Source organism: Pyrus communis, chromosome 17 (genome assembly GCF_041283825.1).
Source record: "Pyrus communis isolate YQ-2024b chromosome 17, ASM4128382v1, whole genome shotgun sequence".
Lineage (NCBI taxonomy): Eukaryota > Viridiplantae > Streptophyta > Magnoliopsida > Rosales > Rosaceae > Pyrus > Pyrus communis.
In genome coordinates this window covers 28634272-28653327 of record NC_142581.1, presented here as the reverse complement: position 1 = coordinate 28653327, position 19056 = coordinate 28634272, and the positions used below count along the sequence as shown (strand labels likewise).

The 19056-nt window shown below is 37.7% G+C and overlaps 2 protein-coding genes and 1 pseudogene across 4 annotated transcripts; 1 reads left to right on the top strand and 2 right to left on the bottom strand.

Annotated features, from left to right (window-relative positions):
• The first annotated feature begins 2034 nt into the window (after window positions 1-2034).
• LOC137709512 (protein S-acyltransferase 18) lies at window positions 2035-4830 on the top strand. Of its 3 annotated transcripts, none has more exons than XM_088688532.1 (9): window positions 2035-2318; window positions 2404-2517; window positions 2611-2946; window positions 3018-3086; window positions 3206-3277; window positions 3363-3491; window positions 3567-3647; window positions 3785-3958; window positions 4084-4830. In XM_088688532.1, the coding sequence occupies exons 1-9, from the start codon at window positions 2271-2273 to the stop codon at window positions 4600-4602; spliced, it is 1542 nt and encodes a 513-aa protein (XP_088544658.1). In that variant the 5' UTR covers window positions 2035-2270; the 3' UTR covers window positions 4603-4830. The 3 variants fall into 3 exon arrangements, with proteins under 3 accessions (XP_088544658.1, XP_088544657.1, XP_088544659.1); XM_088688531.1 differs by having other exon boundaries at window positions 4078-4830; XM_088688533.1 differs by having other exon boundaries at window positions 2151-2318; window positions 2383-2517; window positions 4078-4830.
• A 445-nt stretch (window positions 4831-5275) lies between these two features.
• On the bottom strand, window positions 5276-7625 carry LOC137707649 (putative polygalacturonase; annotated as a pseudogene).
• A 1493-nt stretch (window positions 7626-9118) lies between these two features.
• On the bottom strand, window positions 9119-17393 carry LOC137708272 (protein translocase subunit SecA, chloroplastic). The gene is made up of 20 exons (XM_088689951.1): window positions 16819-17393; window positions 16552-16624; window positions 16106-16312; window positions 15595-15697; window positions 15290-15470; window positions 14953-15171; window positions 14396-14509; window positions 14194-14307; window positions 13792-13959; window positions 13421-13596; window positions 12079-12145; window positions 11815-11961; window positions 11650-11745; window positions 11502-11570; window positions 11250-11351; window positions 10918-11169; window positions 10738-10805; window positions 10309-10426; window positions 9672-9911; window positions 9119-9546 (listed from the first exon to the last, which is right to left on the bottom strand). Exons 1-20 carry the CDS (start codon window positions 17203-17205, stop codon window positions 9403-9405), a joined length of 3045 nt encoding a protein of 1014 aa, XP_088546077.1. The 5' UTR covers window positions 17206-17393; the 3' UTR covers window positions 9119-9402.
• Window positions 17394-19056: the final 1663 nt, after the last annotated feature.

Here is a 19056-nt window from a genome sequence, read left to right as displayed (position 1 = left end):
GTCCACGGAGTCCTTGAAGAAGCTTCACGTGACGCAACAAACAAATACGGGCAGGCATCAAGGTATTGAATATGTCTTTTATCACTTTGTTTTCTCTGTAGATGGTTTTCTTGTCGTTCAATGTGCGTGTTTCGCATGTTGGTGCTGCAAAGCCTGCATTACAAGGTAGTCATGGGTTTATATGAGGTTGAAATAAATGGAAAGGTTTATCAATGTGGTAAGAGCATTCTCAGTAAGGGGCCGTATATGAGGCTAGAAAAGTGGTGGATATATCCTAATTTAGAACTCCGATGAATCTTTAGGGCTCTAACAAAGAATCTCTCCTAATAAGGGCCTTTACATCTTTCGGGCTTTACGTGAGACTATATATACTATTTATGTAGTAATTCGATTACATGGTAAATTTATTTTTGTCGTAACTTTTCTGAACTTGATTTTTGAACGTGTTATATTTTAATTTATGAACTTTTTACTCTAAGAATTTCAAATTATGACAAAGTTAGATTTCATCACTTATGCACCGTTATAGGTCCTCTTATCTTAACCTCATATGTTGGTTTGTTTTCATGAAATCAGACAAGATAAGATTTCATTTCATAACAACCATTGATTTTAATTATTTTATCTCAATCTCATTAGTTGGTTTATTTATCTGATTGACACATTCTCCAGAATCAAAGAAGATTTTCGTTTCATAACAACCATTGGATTATCTGATCACAATTTAGTTATGTTATTTGTTTCGGTTTAGGTCTCTAAACTACGAGTGTTAAATTTCATCACTATTTTTTTATGAATTTTTCAATTTAGAAAAATAAACACAAAGCACAACATTTTTTTTCTAATCAATAACACACAAAGCACAACATTGTTTTCTGGTTGTTGTTTGTATGTTTTGTTAATCAAACAAATGGCTGAAAATAAACTCTTAAAATCCTAAACGGTTGAAAAATAAACCCTTAAAATCATGTTATGGAATTAAAAATGGAGCTCACTCATTTTTTAAATACAAAAGAAAAAAAAAAAAAAAAAAACTCCCTCAATTTGGTATGGGTCCCCTGCTTTTTTGGGCTAGATGAAGCCTAATTTTTTGCTACCTAAAAATTGAAGTTGTTAACCCATGTGATGGATGTAGTCCTATTTTTTGGCTTATTAGAGATAAATTTTTTTTATTAAAGCTACAAATATGATAACCTCAAAGAGGATAAAGCCCCATCAAGAATGCTCTATCAACTAACGAAGTACAAGCTATTAGCTATAAACCTGTTTGATAAGGACTGACCTCTCTGCACACATCAATTTTGTATATGCTGTCTAAATTCGTTAAACTATTTTGTTTATTTTGTTTGTTTGATGAGGTGGCACACAAGAAACTTATCCATACAATAGTTTTCTAAAAATGGTGGGGTTTAGCGGGCTTACTTTTTCACAAACTGATATTGCAAAAACAAGCTTGAATTAAAAAAAGTGGTGAAGTTGGAGTGGGTCGGTGATTTTGAACAAAAATAGTGGAATCCACAGATATTTTCTCAATTCTTTACTAGATTTAGGGACGTTGTCTTATAAGTTAAGAATTTAATGGAAATGGAGGAGAACATCGTGAAAAAAATAGTGTAGGGATCTCATATTTTTGGAGGCCGAGAGCAGTTGTGGGAGAGGAACAAATGGGACTGGGGGAAAAGTTGATGGAAATAACTCGGTTAGAGCATCTCAAAAAAAGATGACAAATATAATAGGTTAAAATTTTATTACGTGTTTTTGTATCTCAATAAAATATAATTTTTCAAAATTTTATTTGAAATAAAATGTTTTTGTCTCTCATTAAAATGTTTAAAACTAGTAGAATTCCATGAAATATATTGTATGTTTTTGTCTCTATATATAAGGCTCCTAAAGAGAGAAAAATAAATTTGATCAAATTAGATATGTAGTGGGCCAGGCCTAATGAGTATTAAGATGTGTAGTGGGCTCAATGTGTAGAACATGTGTGCTGGGTGGGCCTAATAAGTAGACGATTTCATTCCAGCAAATTTCAAATTTCAAAGGCACATTGAGAGTCGACCGTTGAGAGAGAGAGAGAGAGAGAGAGAGAGAGAGAGAGAGAGAGAGAGAGAGGGAGTTAAGTAAACAAGAAGAGGATTGGACTGGATCTGCTCAGAATTTACAAGGAAAGACAAAAGGCACAAGTTAGTCAGTAGTACTGGTTCTGTGTTCGGAGAAGGAGCAACCGGCAAGACGATTAGCAACTAGTCTGCCTAGTGTTGTTGGAAATGAACAGGAGACGCCATGGTTGGCAGCGCCCTTTCCATCCTCTCCAGGTAACTCCGACTCACTTGGTTTCATTTCATATTTTGGATTCATTTGGTAACTTTACAAAACCAGATGTAAATGTGGGAGTTGCAGATTGTTGGAATCGCAGTTTACAGTTTTCTTGTGGTGGTCTTCTACACATTCCTCGGACTTTTTCTCGGAAATAGAATCGCCGAAATCACGGTTACCACCGTCTTTTCCTTTGTGGTACTCTACTCTACTCTATCAATAGATATCAGCATGACATCTCATATCTGAGTGAATTAATTTTGATCTCGAAATTTGAAATATGAATTTCAGGCTGTTTCGGTCATGTTTCTCTTCATAAGATGCACAGCCACTGACCCATCTGACAGAACCAGCCTTAAGAAGAACAAGAAGAAACCTAAAGGTGGCAAAGGCCTTCCGAAGCTCAACTACAGCTTCCTTCTCGGGCAGATTGTAGTCACCTTCTTTAGGAGGGTGGAGAGGAAGATCCTTCGGACTTTTATAAGGAGGAGGTATCTCGATCCATGGAAGACCGCCGCTCAGTTGGATCCCTTGCTCCCGTTTCCCTTTGTCCTCATGAAGGAAGACGCTGTCTCTCCTGATTTAAGGGAAGACGACATCTCTTTTTGCGCACTCTGCGACTTTGAGGTAAACAATTAGATATCTCACTCTCATCACATAATTTGTATTTACACAAGTAATTGTAATTCTGTTTGCAGGTGAAAAAACACAGTAAGCACTGCAGGACCTGCAACCGTTGCGTTGATGGATTCGACCATCACTGCAGGGTGAGAGATGTTGAATCCTGTCCTTGTTTTCTTCTCGTTCAATTTGGAAGAACAAATAGCAAGTATTTTATTTAAGATATGTTATTTCAATTTGAAACTGAATTGTTTCTATCTTCCAGTGGTTAAACAACTGCATCGGGAAAAAGAACTACACCACATTCATTCTCCTTATGATTTTCGTTTTGTTATTGGTATGTTACAAGTTGAGATTTCAGTGACTTTGCTACACCTGTTTTCTGTCTCATGGTAACAAACTTACTGCTTCCGGTGACACAGCTAACCATAGAAGGAGCAACTGCAATTGCCATATTCGTCAGGTGCTTCTCAGATAAAAATGGAATGGAGCAGGAACTGAAGAGGAAGCTCTACGTGGAATTCCCAAGAAGCGTTCTTGCTACAATATCGGTAATTAATGTTATCTCAAATCTCCATCACAATCATCACTCAGTTACTTGTTCCAACTCCATACAAATCTTGCAGGTTTTGCTGACTTTAATGATAGCTTATGGTTCAGCAGCAATGGGACAGCTTTTTTTCTTTCATGTGGTTCTCATACGGAAGGTACTTGTCAATTCTCAATTTCTCGTATGCTATTGACCCAACATTCCTCATTATTTGCCAAATTCCAGTCTCACAGTAACAGTATATCCAATGTTCTATCTCACTGAAAATTTTGGCACAACAAATTCCTGCTGCAGGGAATGAAAACATATGACTATATCCTGGCAATGAAAGAGGAGAGCCAACCCATAGAAATGGATGCATTCGATGACGATTCAGATTTCTCCTCGGATGTGAGTAGCGATTTTGATTCACCTGAAAAACCCTCATTCATATCACGGTTTATATGCAGAGGGAGCGGTGCAACTCAGGTAAAGTCCATATCTTATACGGCATACATACAGTCTTCCCTAGTTTTGCATCTTCAGGATTTCAGAAGGCGTACAAGTCTATTTGCCACATGACTTATGGAATAAATTACCATTTAAAGTTTCAGAACAACCGAAGGTTGTCCATAAGAATTGATAGCGATCCTCAGCCCTTTACCCCAACTAAGAAACAAGGCTTCCGTGTCAGCATTGACCCCTGGAGACTGATCAAGTTGAGCAAAGAGAAAGCATTGATAGCAGCAGAGAAAGCCAGAGAACGGATTGTGAAACAGAAGCCGCTTACAGAAGAGGACTCATTGAAACCCCTACCGTTAGAGACCAAACGTGGACCACTGATGACAAGCACAGATAAAAGCACGGCCACTTCTGTAGGATCAGGCTTAACACCTCTTATATCCAAAGGGTGGATGCCTGGGTCACCCGGCAGAAAGTTTTCAAGCCCAAGAAGGCGGTTTTCTGGCTCGCCAACAACGTCATCTAGCATTGCGCCCTCACCAAAACAAAAGTACCGAAACAATTTTGACTTGAAATTGACAGAGGTGTCGAGGGAGCTGGAGACCTACATATCAAGGCAGGTTTTGTGTTCTGTTATAAAGAAGGATGGGAATGAGGCATCTCCGAGATAGGGAGGATTGTGCTTAATAGAAAGTTGATTCTCAACCTTTGAGAAAGGTTCATTTACCACCTGTGTGTGTACTCTTGATATCTTATGCGGTTTTTCTTGGAGACTAATTAATGTATATGCACTCTTAAAATTATTATACCACCCATTGGATGTAATTCTTTTAAACTTTACTCGCCATTCAATGTCCTTTTACTTTCGTTGAAATGAACTTCACTAAAATTTGGCTTCATTGCCGCGCTCTTGTTTTGTGTGCACGCAAAACAATTTTTCTGGAGCAACTGTCAATGACGTTATTTTTCTTTTTATGCTAAGTTTTCATTGGAGTAAATAGAAAACTAACTACAACTTAGAATGCTCCTTCATAAATCATTGCTGGAAGACTCATATGATGTGAGTTTTCTGACGGTTTAGATAGTAACGCAATACCACGCTTGCAGACGATATGCACCCTCGACCCAGCAACAGGAGACTTGTTTTCTCCGAATTTCTAGTGTATTACTTGAAAAGCAAAGAGGAGAAATAATAATCACTCAATTATTATTTGTTACCGTACACATATTTACAAGAAATAATAATCTCTTATTACCATCTCCCAAGGCACAAACAAATTGGCAACTCCACTTAACATCTAATGTCAGGCTCCATCTGTGCAGTGGGATGAATGAACTGGGAAATGGAAAGAATCAAATTTGCAACATTCACGGACATTCAAGAAGGTGACTTTCCTTAATCTACCAAGAAAGCCGCCAAGCACCTCTGTTTCGATTACTTGAAGAAATCCAAATGTCATCAGAATGATCAGATAGAGAGTAACAAACCGAGTAATGCTCTGGGAAGATTCTCTGCTTGAGAGGCGTACAAGTTTCCGGAGAAACTGAGTCAGAATATCCTTGAATAGAAGTTCCATGGAGATTTTGAGGTCACACTACGGGTTATATTGGATAAGCAAATGATGAGAAAATTTTCACCTTCTAAACCTCTAGGAGGCCAGCAGTTTTGATATTCTCTACACTCTACTATGATATCTTTTAAAGTAATTCGCTCTACAATGAGGGCATTTGGGTCGTAAAACTCATCTGGGCGCTCCTCATACTGACTGGTGAACCTTATAGCTATTCCTATACCATCCAAGGTCATGTTTGAATTTTGATACATATATATTTCTCACATAACCACCCTTTCCTGGGGAGGTCTTTATTCTAATACCTGTTTTGGAACCGAAAAAGTGGAGGTCTTCTGAATGAACTTCTGACACACCTCCCAACATCTCACTTCCAATTGCAATTCCTGCGCTTGTTTCAGTTTTACCAGTAATTCTTACAAGGATGATGTTTATACTGGGACGACCATATGAAGTGCCATACTCATCCCACCCATTTTTGATGGAAACCAGATCATCACCAGTACTAATATGACAGTCTTCAATGCAGAGATTATCTGTAGAGTCTGGATGCAATAAAATGGATGGGTAAGAAAAAATTTGTGCGCTCATAGTTCAACCTGCAGAATGAAGGGTGTAGAACGTAGTTTAAAGTTGATGCAGCTGGTAAAAAATGAAAGTTAATCATGTGCTTATTTGAGCTCAGCAATTTTCAAGGGGAGAGTGATGATCCACAACAACGACGGTGGATAATCAGGCGCATTTGTGTGGTAAAGGATTAACATTTGATCCGCACATGCAGCAAAACTATGATGTTTCCCTTATTTTTGTTCTATAGTGAGAAGTTAAGCTGAGTACCCCACGGGCTTTTTACAAATACCGTAAGTGCGGTTGGTTTTGACATATTTGTATGACAAGACAACCATGAGTGATTGGTGTTTGTAATTATTTATATTTGTATAATCATCTTTAAAGGAGATTTTGGTGATTCACCTGGATCAATGCCGTCGTGTTTGGAGACTTGAGAGGAGCAAGGATTGTCCGATTATGGATGGTAACATGGCTGTTCAGTCCCACTATAATTCATAAAATCTTACCACTTTCCATAGTTTTCAAATAATACTCAATGCACTTGCAGTTGACTAAGCAAGGACAAAAGGTGCTAGTCAATCCTTGTGGATGAATCATAAAACTAACCTGCAATATACAGGTGAAGGGTCCAAAATGGTGAACTTAGGAAGGTTAGGTTTGAAATGACAACCCCAGTTGAGTTTATCAACTCCAACAAATGGGGCCTTGTATAATTCAACGTTTTATTATGGAACCAATCCCACCAGATGCTACCTTGGTCACCACTGGATCTATTATCACCTGCATGATGAAAGCAGCAACATCTACAAATCAAACAAAGTGTGTGTGTATATATATATATATATATATATATATAACAGAGCCGATTCGGCATCAAATATTACCAACCAGTTATGATAATGTCCGTCAAATTGCGTCCATAGATTAGACTTCGATGTCTTCCTCCTGTCAACTCCCTTCCTCGACCGTATGATGGTAATGGTTCAACAATTGGCCAATCATCGGAGTTCTGGAACATTACAGAAGAAGTTACTCAGTATTATGAGCTAAAATATTATAAATGTGTCCACAAAGGTCAAAACAGATAGCATAGCAGTGCCCTATTGAACTTGGAGTTCCAACTCTCATCTGGACTGGAGATTGAACATAACTTATACTTTTGGGACTAGCACCAATAATCATCAAAATAATTAAGCTATCCTGAATGCACAATAAACTTGGCAATTTCTCACAAACAACATTTCAGAATTCTGGCAATAAGCTTAGTGTTGACACTAGTGGCCTATAGGATTGTGAATGGCCTTTGTGTCGAGGGTGACCCCATCTCCTACGGCGCCAAATTCAGCGATGGCGACACTGTGAGGTCGAATTGCTCCTGAGTTGGTCTGATTGCTGCAGTATGGGCTGCCCTTGACAGACAACGGAGCAGCATTGCCGAGCAATCCAAGTAGCAGAAGCATATTCACCACCTGAACAAACGTGCACATGACGTTGGTCCTTGGATACCATACCACACCATGATTGTAGCTGCTGCTTTTTCTTTTGTTCTCCATTTATTTTGTCAATATTTATTGACAACAACGAATACTAATTATCTACAAACCCAAAAACATGATTCCCCCTTCCCTTCCTTCCCTTTTCTGTCCCACTTAGCCTTTCTCACACTCTTACTTCCTCCAAATTTCAAATTTCATGTCACTCCTCCCTTTTTCCTATCTACTTAATTGCATTAGTTTTGGGTTTCTCCCTTTCTTCTAAGAGCCTTTGACCCTCAAAAAGTTGCCAACCAACCGATACCATATCTTCCATTCATTTATTTTTTCCAACTCTCTCGTAAGTCATAACAAATATTAAATTGTAACAAAATATATAAATAAATCAGACTTGATGCACAAATTTTCATTTGTATCGTTCCGTTCCGTGCACTTGAAAAATATCATTCCACACTCTTGTTCGAGTCATAAAGACCAAGAGTACGTGCGTCCTTTCTCCTATGGGCATTTAATACTTTCTGAGTTCTAATTAATTGTCTTTGTCGACAAATACATTGTGTTAAGAAGTTGCTTAATCTCTGTTAAATATCTAGTTTCTATGAAGGAGAACTTCTCGATCGTCTTCTCCAACAAATTGGGAGGTCAATACATTTTAACTTGAGCGAGACTTATTATCCAACAACAACAGTATTAGTCTAATGCTTATTATTTTATAACACAGAAAATAGAGTCAGCAAGACTTGTGGATGGCAAGTCCTTACCAGAAAAGATATGGTTCAAGGTTTGTGCATTTGGATCCAATTGATCATCATGTATTTTGCTTGATAACATGTTTGTTTTTTAATCCAACAGGAAAGGGGATTCGAAGTTGGGACCTCTTCAGACACACTGCAACAAGTGTGATGAATAACTGCATTGTGTTTGTAGCAACAAGTTGCAATAAGGGTGAATGACGTGACGCGCGTGCTTGAACGCATGGCATCAACAGCAAGAGCAAGCAGCTTAGCAGGTAAAGCAGCAGCAGCATGCATTCAGCTTCAGGCTGTTGTGATCGCATCCGATTGCAACCCACGATGGCTGTCAAAGCACCTGCCAACCTTGGCTCTTTCAGGGAAGGTCCCAGTCATCTTTCTCAAAGATAACAAGGGAGCTTTTTTAAGATTGGGCCAACTTCTCAAACTCAAAACAGCCATTGCCATTGGTGTTAAGGTAACTAACTGTTGAAAAGCATTGAGTGCTCCAACTTTAGCCATTTCCTTTGAGTCGTTCGTTCTTCTGTTTTGCAGGCTAAAGGAAATGCCATCAATCTACTTTTTGAGGAGATTCTTAGTGGCAATATAATGCAACTCGGTGTCGGAACTGAAGGCCTCAACTCTTCTCAAATGCTTACCACAACACAAGGAGAAGTTCAGAGAGGAGCCTCCTATGCATGTAGATGTTGGAGACAACGGTTGTAGGTGCTGTTTCTGTTTCAGTTTCAGAGATTGTATGTACTATGCCTGCCTGACTATGCAGCTAACTTCTTATGATCAAGCCAATGAATGGAACAGAGATACAGTAATCTTGCAATTTCAATCATTATGATCATCGTAGTGTTACAACAAATTTCCCAAATTTTCGGTCCTATTTTCTGTAATGCGGTAGATTGAACACCCTCCGCCTTTTCCTATTCTTAAGAAACACGTTTGGAGATTTAACACCTCTTCGTCCAAAATTTTACATTACAACCAATTGTCCAGTAATATATACCAATCAATACAATGGAATGAAGCTTCCATTTTCTCGGCACCTTCCTTTTCATCTTCTCCAGGGATAACTGTGTAGGTCCATGTAGATGTTAAGCACTAGATTGGGGGGTCGCAGCTGCTGAAGGATCGACAGAGCTCAATGGATCAGGGTTATTATTACTCCTACCATTTGTGACAACTGAATTGTTACTCTCTCTTTGGTCTCCATCCTTCTTTACCATCACCGGTTGAAACTGCCATATAATAAAATAAAATAAACAAAATTAGAATTGGAAAGCTTGATATAATGGAAAGCTTGATATATTTGAACAACATGTTTCTGATGAAAAAGTCTTTTAAGTTTTAATTTGATACACACCTGGTATATGGAATATATAACATTTCTTCTTATCTGTGCCATCATCTCTAAGAAAAGATTATAGCCTTCAAGCTTGTATTCAATAAGTGGATCCCGTTGTGCGTATCCACGTAAACCAACAGCCTGTTGAACAAACTTGAGTGCTTGCAAGTGCTCCTTCCACAGGCGATCAATATTGCTCAAAACCAAGAACCTTTCAGCATCCTTCATCAAGCCTGGTGCTTTGCTCTCAATAATATCCTGACACGCGTAGTTCAACAACATTGATAATCAGACTTATATGCCTTTCAGAAAATTGATAGCAAGCCTAGTTTGCAAACCCAAGTTATTCATAACAAAAGATCACTTGCAAGACTTGGTCTGTCAATATACGGATTTAACTTTATATTCAGAAAAGGTCACAGCAGTAGCATTTGTCAGTAGTAAGTCGTGATTACCTTAGTGAGTATTACACAAAGAACATGCACAAATATTTGTCTGAGTATGCATTCATGGTTGCCACATTTTAGCAGAATTTGTAATCAAAATAAGCAGAAGTTTGCCCCTCTAATTATAACTAAGCATCCCTTTAAATCGGCGAGATGTTAATATTCTCAATAATCATGAAATTCTTCTTACGAAAACTTCTTATACTGACCCTTTTCTGCAAATATGCTTCACGGCCACGGAGACGAAGGTACTCTTGCAAATCCTCATAACTTGAACAATTGCTCCTCAGCAAGTCTGGTGTCAAATCATTCAATAGGTAGCAATATCTAAAGCCAAGGAAATATTGCCATTAAAAGTCTTAAGTGCCAAAATCAAACAACTAGATCACACCATAGAATTGACATAAACAGCTAAATTTACAAGCATAGAGCAACCTTTTCTGCAGATATTCTTAACAAGAAGCTTGCAGTTGCAGCAATCAATAGTTAGTATAAGTATTGGGTTTTCCAATAGAGTTTAAAACTCAGCTTCCGGTAACTAAATGGTAGGATTAGAAAGAAATGATGTGCCATCATTCATCTGACACTTTTTTTACACAGCTTTTGCAGAAGCACAGAGAATGGAAGACACAACTTACTGTTGAAGTTTCTTGATGAGCTTCTCAAGATCCCAACTTTCTTTTGAAGCATCTGACCCAATATTTGCCTATTCACCATACAAAATTTGATTTCTCAGACCCAAGAATCAGATACAGATCCACTATGCAAGACATCTAAGGGAAAACATTATCAAAAAGAATATTGTTTAGCATGCGTACCTCCAAGATATCATCCATTGTTAGTTCAGCATATTCAATAATAAGTGATTGGAGATTGTCAGATTCAAGGGCTCGTCTTCTTTCTGTATAGACACGGTCTCTTTGGCTGTTTAACACTTCATCAAACTCAAATAATTGCTTTCGGATATCAAAGAAATAATTTTCCACTTTCCGTTGAGCTTCATCTAGTGCTTTGGTTAGCATCTTGGACTCAATTGGCAGGTCCTCAACTCTGAAAGCTCTCATTAAACCCTACAAGTTGCAATGCCAATCATTCTTTAGAAGGCCTACAGCAGCATTAGCAATTAAAGACCCAGGATCAAAGCTTAAACCTGAATACGGTCTCCACCAAATATACGAAAGATGTTGTCTTCAAGACTTAAGAAGAACCGAGAACTTCCAGGATCCCCCTGCCTTCCAGTTCGACCACGAAGCTATACAGATACAAATTACTGAAATCAATTTGGAGACGTACTCTCTGGCAGGAAATCTCTCATGGCCAATGTTGAGAAAATAAGGAAATTCAACTAAAAAAAGTTTTAGTTAATTGAAGACAATATAACTAATCTTTCCAAGACCTAAACCTGATTATCGATTCGACGAGATTCATGGCGTTCTGTCCCCACGACATGAAGCCCACCAGATGACACAACCTGCCAGAGATTAGAAATATAAGATATCAACACTAATACAGAAAGTTGAGGAAATTGTATTTTGTGGAACGAAGCTAACCTTCTTTCTTTCTTCCTCTGTGTAGACCTTATATTCTTTAACAATTTCTAGAAATGCACTCCGCAGTTTGGCTATGACTTGGTCCTCAGCAGGGCCCTAACAAATGTGAAGATTCAATAATCTATTATAAGGATAGGAAGTTCCAGCTAAGAATCAAAGATTCACCTTTTCACAAGAATAAGATAAACGCTCCTCTGCTTCAAGCTCATTTAATGACCTCTGACCCCACGTTTCAACAGCTAACTTTACAGCTTCCTCAGCCAACTTGGCCTTTTCGTTGGATTGTTTGCATGGAAATAGATTTTCATTGACCTGAAAAAATCATTCTAAGTTTCAAGATAATAAATTCATTGAACAATGCCCTGTCATTTCTAAACTATTGTACCTCAAGTGAAAACCAATTACAGACAACCATAAAGAAAAACACACCTTCCATGATTTCTTTGGGGGAAGTTTTTTCACTGACACATAACCACCTTCTGTTAGTTTAACAACTCTGCAAGAAAACGAAAGGCAGAATGAACTGTGTGCCTTAACCTCAGATAACTTTTAGAAGAAAAAACGAAACATCCTGCAGAGTCTTTGAAAATCAATTATTGTAATTGGCGCAATATAAGGCCCCATGAAACATTCCCATATAAAATCAATGCAAATCGTTCTTCCTTCAAAACAAGTTACTCTAAATACTCTAAATTCGTTTCCTAGGCATTAGTCGGTGGGCACTTGTGCTCTGTCATGTCCTATATAAATTTCATTTAATGTAAGTATATTTTTTTATAAAAATAAAAATAAATAAAATCTGAATACTCTAAAGTGAATGGAAGTGGAAATATGCTAACTACAAACGTCAAACACATAATATGAACTTCTTAGTATTATATAGCTCTGCAATCTGCATGCTAGGATTAAGAACTTGTAAGTCATAATTTTGTTAATTTGACTGTTGTCCAAAACAAACACTGAGTTATAATTTTGGTGTTGAGTTGAGTAATGCTTTGCAGTGTCAATAGTTACGTTGATGACTACCATTAAGACTGATCATGGTCCAACACATTCCATTCACATTGAAGTCAACTCAAGACTTGCATCTAGGAATGGAAAGTTGATTTAAAAACTCATATGTATCATTCTTGTTAGTTAAATCTCGGATTGCATAAGTTCATGTGTTAGTCATTATCAGTGTAGTAAAAAATCCGTCCAACTCCGGTAAGGGGAAAAATGATCAATATCAAGATAATGTTTGTTTATTGAATTATTAAGAGGTGAAATCCTAGTAGTTGTTTTCTGTTACTTATTAAGAGCTCAACTCAACTCATTTGATTTCAAAAAGTAAGCTTTGCTTGGTTACTGTAAAACAACTTTATGAATTGAACCCGGCAATCAAATTTCAAGACATTCGATTTGATTTTCTAGGTATTTTTGTTCAACAAAAATGGGAGGTTATTTTATCATTCACATTGTAAGCTTAAAAGTAAATAAAAATGATACAAATACAACTAAATCGATGTAAATATATATTTCAAATTAATTAAATAAATAAATAAACCATTGTAAATGAGGTAGTGCTAGGTAAAGTATGAGCAATAAGATTCTGAGATAACATATTCATCCCCTATAGAATATTCGATCCATCTTAAGGTTCCCTATGTAGTATCGTAGTAGACCATAATTCCTAACAATCTTCTATATGGTATTGGTGTCTGATAAACATTAAGTCCAAGTTTCAAATATGTTAACCACTAGGAAAACAAGCTTGAAGCTCAGACAATACCTTGGCATAAGCATCTCACGTAGCTTCAGCCTTGCCATAAATTCAGCATTCCCACCAAGGATAATGTCAGTTCCTCGACCTGCCATATTGGTCGCAATAGTCACTGCCCCCAGACGACCACTTTGTGCTACAATTTCTGCTTCCCTCTCCACATTCTCTGGCTTTGCATTGAGAACCTTCCAGAAAAGATAAAGATAATAAATTTCCTCTCAAAAAGCACATAGTATTCTACAGTTTCTAAATAACATCATCCAAATTTAAAATTAACAAAATAAAGTGAAGATTAATTTCGCACCCAGTTGGTCTTCAAATAATGTAATAGTACAAAATCCCCAATTAATGATCTTAAATATTGACAGAGGAGACCGTACCTCATGGGGAATTCCAACTTCTTGCAATTGCTCAGACAATGAGTCGCTCTGCTCAACACTAGTTGTACCAACAAGAACAGGACGACCTGTCTTGTTCATCCTAGAAATCTCTACTACAACAGCCCGCCATTTTCCTTTAGTTGCCCTGAAAACTACATCAGATTCATCCTGTGAAAGAGATTAAAGAGATGATAAGAAACTTGATTGTACTAATTATAGTAAAATAAAACCATCACACTCTTGTGTAAACTACCTATATTTTGTATACAGGACATCCAAATCTATTTACTGAACCACTTATAAAAGCATCTATAAAAGATAGAAATAAGAGTAATTATTAGCAGTACAATTTGTATAGTTTAGTAGTATTTTATAATGGCAGGATAAAATAGTATAGAATACCTTTCTAATCATAGGCTTGTTTGTTGGAACAATTGTAACTTTAAGCTTGTATATACTTTCAAATTCTGTGCTTTCAGTTGCTGCAGTGCCAGTCATCCCACAAAGTTTTGGGAACTGTAATAGGTAAATAAATAAATAAGTTTAAGAAGATAAATTCCCATAAATATGACAGATATTGAGATGAGAGAGAGAATGCTCCAACCTGGAGAAAGAAATTTTGGTAGCTAATTGAAGCAAGTGTCACTGTTTCATTTTGAATGGGCAGACCTTCTTTTGCTTCAACTGCTTGGTGAAGTCCATCACTCCAGCGCCTCCCCTAAAGGACAAATAATAAGCCACTATAACCTGTACCTTGAGAGATTAAGAAATATAACCCTGACTTTTGCACCCATATTTCTCATATATCTAATTCTGTGATAGGAGAACACTTTCAACAGATTACCAACATGACTACATTTCTTACACAAGATTGGAAATCAATCAGTTATAGGCTATGGCATCACCACTAGATGGTTAATATTGCAAGGTTGGTGAGGTAACTCTACATGAAAATGTTGTGTTCGATGGGATTGATTTAACATAAATATTACAAACTATTGCATTAGTAAATGTATGATACCACCTAGGTACCTAATTATTCCATGACCACAAAATACATGCGAAAACAAACTACACTGCACAACACAAACAATAAGGCCCTTAACTAATTCAAGAACTAACACACTGGTAAATTATATAACTATTAACAAATATAATCACCTGCATAACTCGACCTGTAAACTCATCAACAATAAGAACCTCTTTTCCACGGATGATATAGTTTACATCTCTAAGAAAGAGTTCTTTCGCTTTTATTGCATTCAGAACATAAGATGCCCACTGTTCTCGGGGATCATATAGATCTTTTACACCCAGAATCTCTTCCGAATCTTCATAACCCTGTTCTGTGAGCAGAACTGTTTTCATCTTTTCATCCACCTGCAACAAAAACCTCAGTAAGAATACTACAAGATCTAATTCATCATTCATGGCTCCTGGAATTTATTAAACCCTCCAGATAGAGAAACTTCTGCATTAAAATACACAGCAGTCTTACAGTGTAATGTATTTCACGCTCAAATACTGCAGCTATCTTTGCAGCTTTATAATACCGATCGCTAGGTTTTTCTGCAGGTCCAGAAATAATGAGAGGTGTCCTTGCTTCATCTATAAGGATGGAATCAACCTCGTCAATTACACAGTAATTGAAATTCCTCAAGACAAGCTCCTCAACACTCTGCACATGCCAAGAAATACATTCAGTTTGAATAATATAGTTAAACAATCTCTTGAATGGATGGAAAATGTACTCAGCTAAATGAAATACTATGGAAATAGAAAATAAGGCAAGAACTACTTTCCGTGGCCAGATTATCTCTCAAGTAATCAAAACCAAGTTCACTGTTGGTAACATATGTGATGTCGCATAAGTAATTCTCCCTTCTTTGCTCACTTGTCATATTCTCTGCTCAAGGAAACATCCAGTTGTTAGGTAACTGTCCAATCTCAATTAGTAAGCAAGCAATATGTAGAAAAAATATCCAGCAACACTTTAAATTAACTTCCTCACTAATAAACGTTTCAGTAGACTTGCAAATAAACAATAAATGACCATGAATTAAGCTCTAAAAAGATTTTCCATTATCTAATTTTAATTTTAAGTGCCACAACATTAAAATGAAGACTGGTAGCAAATAGACTTTCAAATTGCGGGAAAAGTGAGGCATGAAGCACGTAGTACTTGCAGAAGCAGAAGCACTCAATCTACCAATCTCCCGAGTTCCTAGGAGTTAGTCTTGATCCAAAATACAAACCAATAGAAATGGAGATTGAAGGAAGCGTAACGCAGGGTACATATAAGAAGGAGACATACGTTGGATTAGGCCAACCTTCAATCCAAGGAAACGAGGAACCTGGCCAACCCACTCACAATCCCGCCGTGCCAGATAATCGTTGACAGTAACAACATGAACTCCTTCGCCAATTAATGCATTTAAATATGCTGGTAAGATAGCAACAAGGGTTTTTCCTTCTCCAGTTCTCATTTCAGCTATTTCCCCTTTATGAAGAACCATGCCACCTACATGATCAAAAAGTAACATCCGATAAGTAAAGGCATAATATGCATATTTAAGCACCCGGCAGAAGTAAACAAAGGCGTCCTTCCTGTTCAGACAATACCAACATAACAATAGTATAACAAATGAAATGTCATGCATATGTACCAGAAGCCAAATTAAATGTTCATTCATTTATTTTGACAGGACGATTTGAGCAAGATTCAGATGGATAGTATGTGAGGGAGTGGAGGATAACTACCTATGAGTTGGACATCAAAGGGACGAAGGCCTAAAACCCTCTTCGAAGCCTCCCTTACGACGGCAAATGCTTCCTGGAATGGGAATGCTTCTTTGGTTATAAATATAAGCAAAGTAAATATACAACAGAAACTATAAAATGGAAACCAAGAACTGAGTAGCATCCTCGGTCTGAGCAACAAGCACAATCCAGAATACAAAACCCATGTTTTAATTCCTACGTTAGAGAAAACCTAAATTAGAATTTAATGAAGAAAATAATACTGACAGGTAAAAGGGAATCCAAAGACTCTCCCTGCTTGGCGCGTTCTTGAAAGAGGCGCGTCTTCTCCCTCAGCTCCGAATCGGAGAGCGCAGACATCTGAGCTTCCAAGCCATTGATGACAGACACGGTGGGAGCATACTGCTGCCTGGTGGACTCACCAGTGTCGCTTCCTTTGAAAATCCCACCTAATAAACCTCCCAACGAAGCCACTGCTTGCATTCTTCGTCTTCTTCGGCACACCATTCTCGATGTTTCGGGCATTTGGAAGGTTCTTCCGCCGAAAAAGGAGGAACACAGCTGCCGGTTTTTGAGGTTGAGGGGGTGGGAAAACTTGGAGCACAGAGGTGACAGTTGATGATGTTTCACCAGAGGAAGAGGCGCCACCGCCATTATTCCTTGAGGTTGTGAATTCAAGGAGGGATTCAAACGGTTTGTATGTTATTTACAAAAGCCCCGGATCCAGAGGTTGGCTTGCTCTCGAGTCTGAAACCAGTTGGATAAGGTGAGCGTAACAGTATAATTACCCCCAAGAAATAACAGAAAATGACCATGAGAATGGAAACAAAGGGTGTATCTGTGGCTTTCTTAATATTTGTTTACAGAAATACACTCTTTTAAGACTAAAAGGGGGCGTTTGTTTGCCCTCACTAACTCGGACTGGACTGGACTGGACTAGCTATTAGTCCAATACTGTGTTTGTTCCATGTTGGGACTAACATTAATGAGACTAAAGGGGACTAGCATGGACAAAACCCTTCACTAAAAGGTCTTAGTGAGACCCCCCAATAACCATGGGACTAGCTAAGACTATTCTCTATTTCTCGTCCTTGTCATGCTCAACGACCACTCCCGACAGACTCCTCGTCATCGCCGGTCACCTAGATCAATCATTAACTTCCCGACTCTCTTTCAGATCCATTTCACAACCAACTTTCATATAAAATATACCAAATTGAAGCTGTGAGTGACAAGATTACGATTTTACTTGAATCGAGGCCAAAATGTGGTCGAATGTGGCCGGAAAATGGCCTGGAAGTCTCGGCCTGTTTGGGCTTCTTCAAATCCATGACAAATTCGAGCATGCAAAGCTAAGATCTCGGTCCAGGGATGGTGATGAATTTTTTGGCGGTGCTAACTTCATCCAATTTAATGAGGGTTGGCCAAAAAACACATCGGGAAACCTGCAACTCATCGGGAAAATTGGAGCCGTGAGGTTCCGTTCGAACAACGCATAGCTAGAGAGGGAGGGAGGACAGAGAAATAGAGACTGGAATTAATAAGGAGTTTGATCAGGAATGAGAAAGAGACATGAATTGAGAGGTCTGAGAGGAAAAAAAGAGGGAGAGGGTGGGACGATGAGAGAAGAGGAAAAGAGTGGGACGGAAATGGTAGGAAAAGATGGAGAAAAAGATAAGATCATAATAAAATATTAATAATTTATATATTAAATAAAATAATATTAGAATTTGTTATTATCCAGCTTCTTAGTCCAATACTGCACCAAACGCTTCACTAAGTTAGTCCAGTTTAGTCTAGTCTAAGCTAGTCCAGCTTAGTCCTTGAAGCTAATCCAGTCCGAGATAGTCCGGCGCAACAAACTCCCCCAAAGAGTTTCACTTGTGTTCCTTGGAATTTACTCCAACTTCAATTTTCTCTTCTTTTTTTTGCACTGATTTACCACGAAATTATAGAACTAAGTTATTACTCTTTATATTTGAATTCTTTTAATTTTGTAATTTATCAAATGTTGCAATTCATAGACAACTTACATTCTTACACTCTTTGTTCATTTTCTTGACGAAGCATTCACATAACTCTCTTGTGGAGGGATATTTAAGCCCTTATAAGTTACGTCGATCTCATCTTTACGTCTCAATATGTCACTTTTTACTAAGTCATGTGATTGCTTCATAAAAAAATAGACAAAAAATTGGACAATAAACACAATTGTATTTGTAACCTATAAAACAAAAATACATGTACAAAATAATATTTGTATTGATACAAGATTGAACTAAAGGTGACGAACACTTGATTTTGGACCGGAATGTGATTTGGTCAAAAATTGTCAAGGCTTGATCTTCTTCAATTTGGAACCGCAAGTAGCGTGAGATGGTCTTTTAGCTTTGGATGTGAAAAAATGGGCACATGCGTGGTATGCTTTGGTGACTCACGACGACTTTAATGAAGAACACGAGAATGTTTATACGTTTGATGTTGGCTTTGAATCGGGAGATTTCT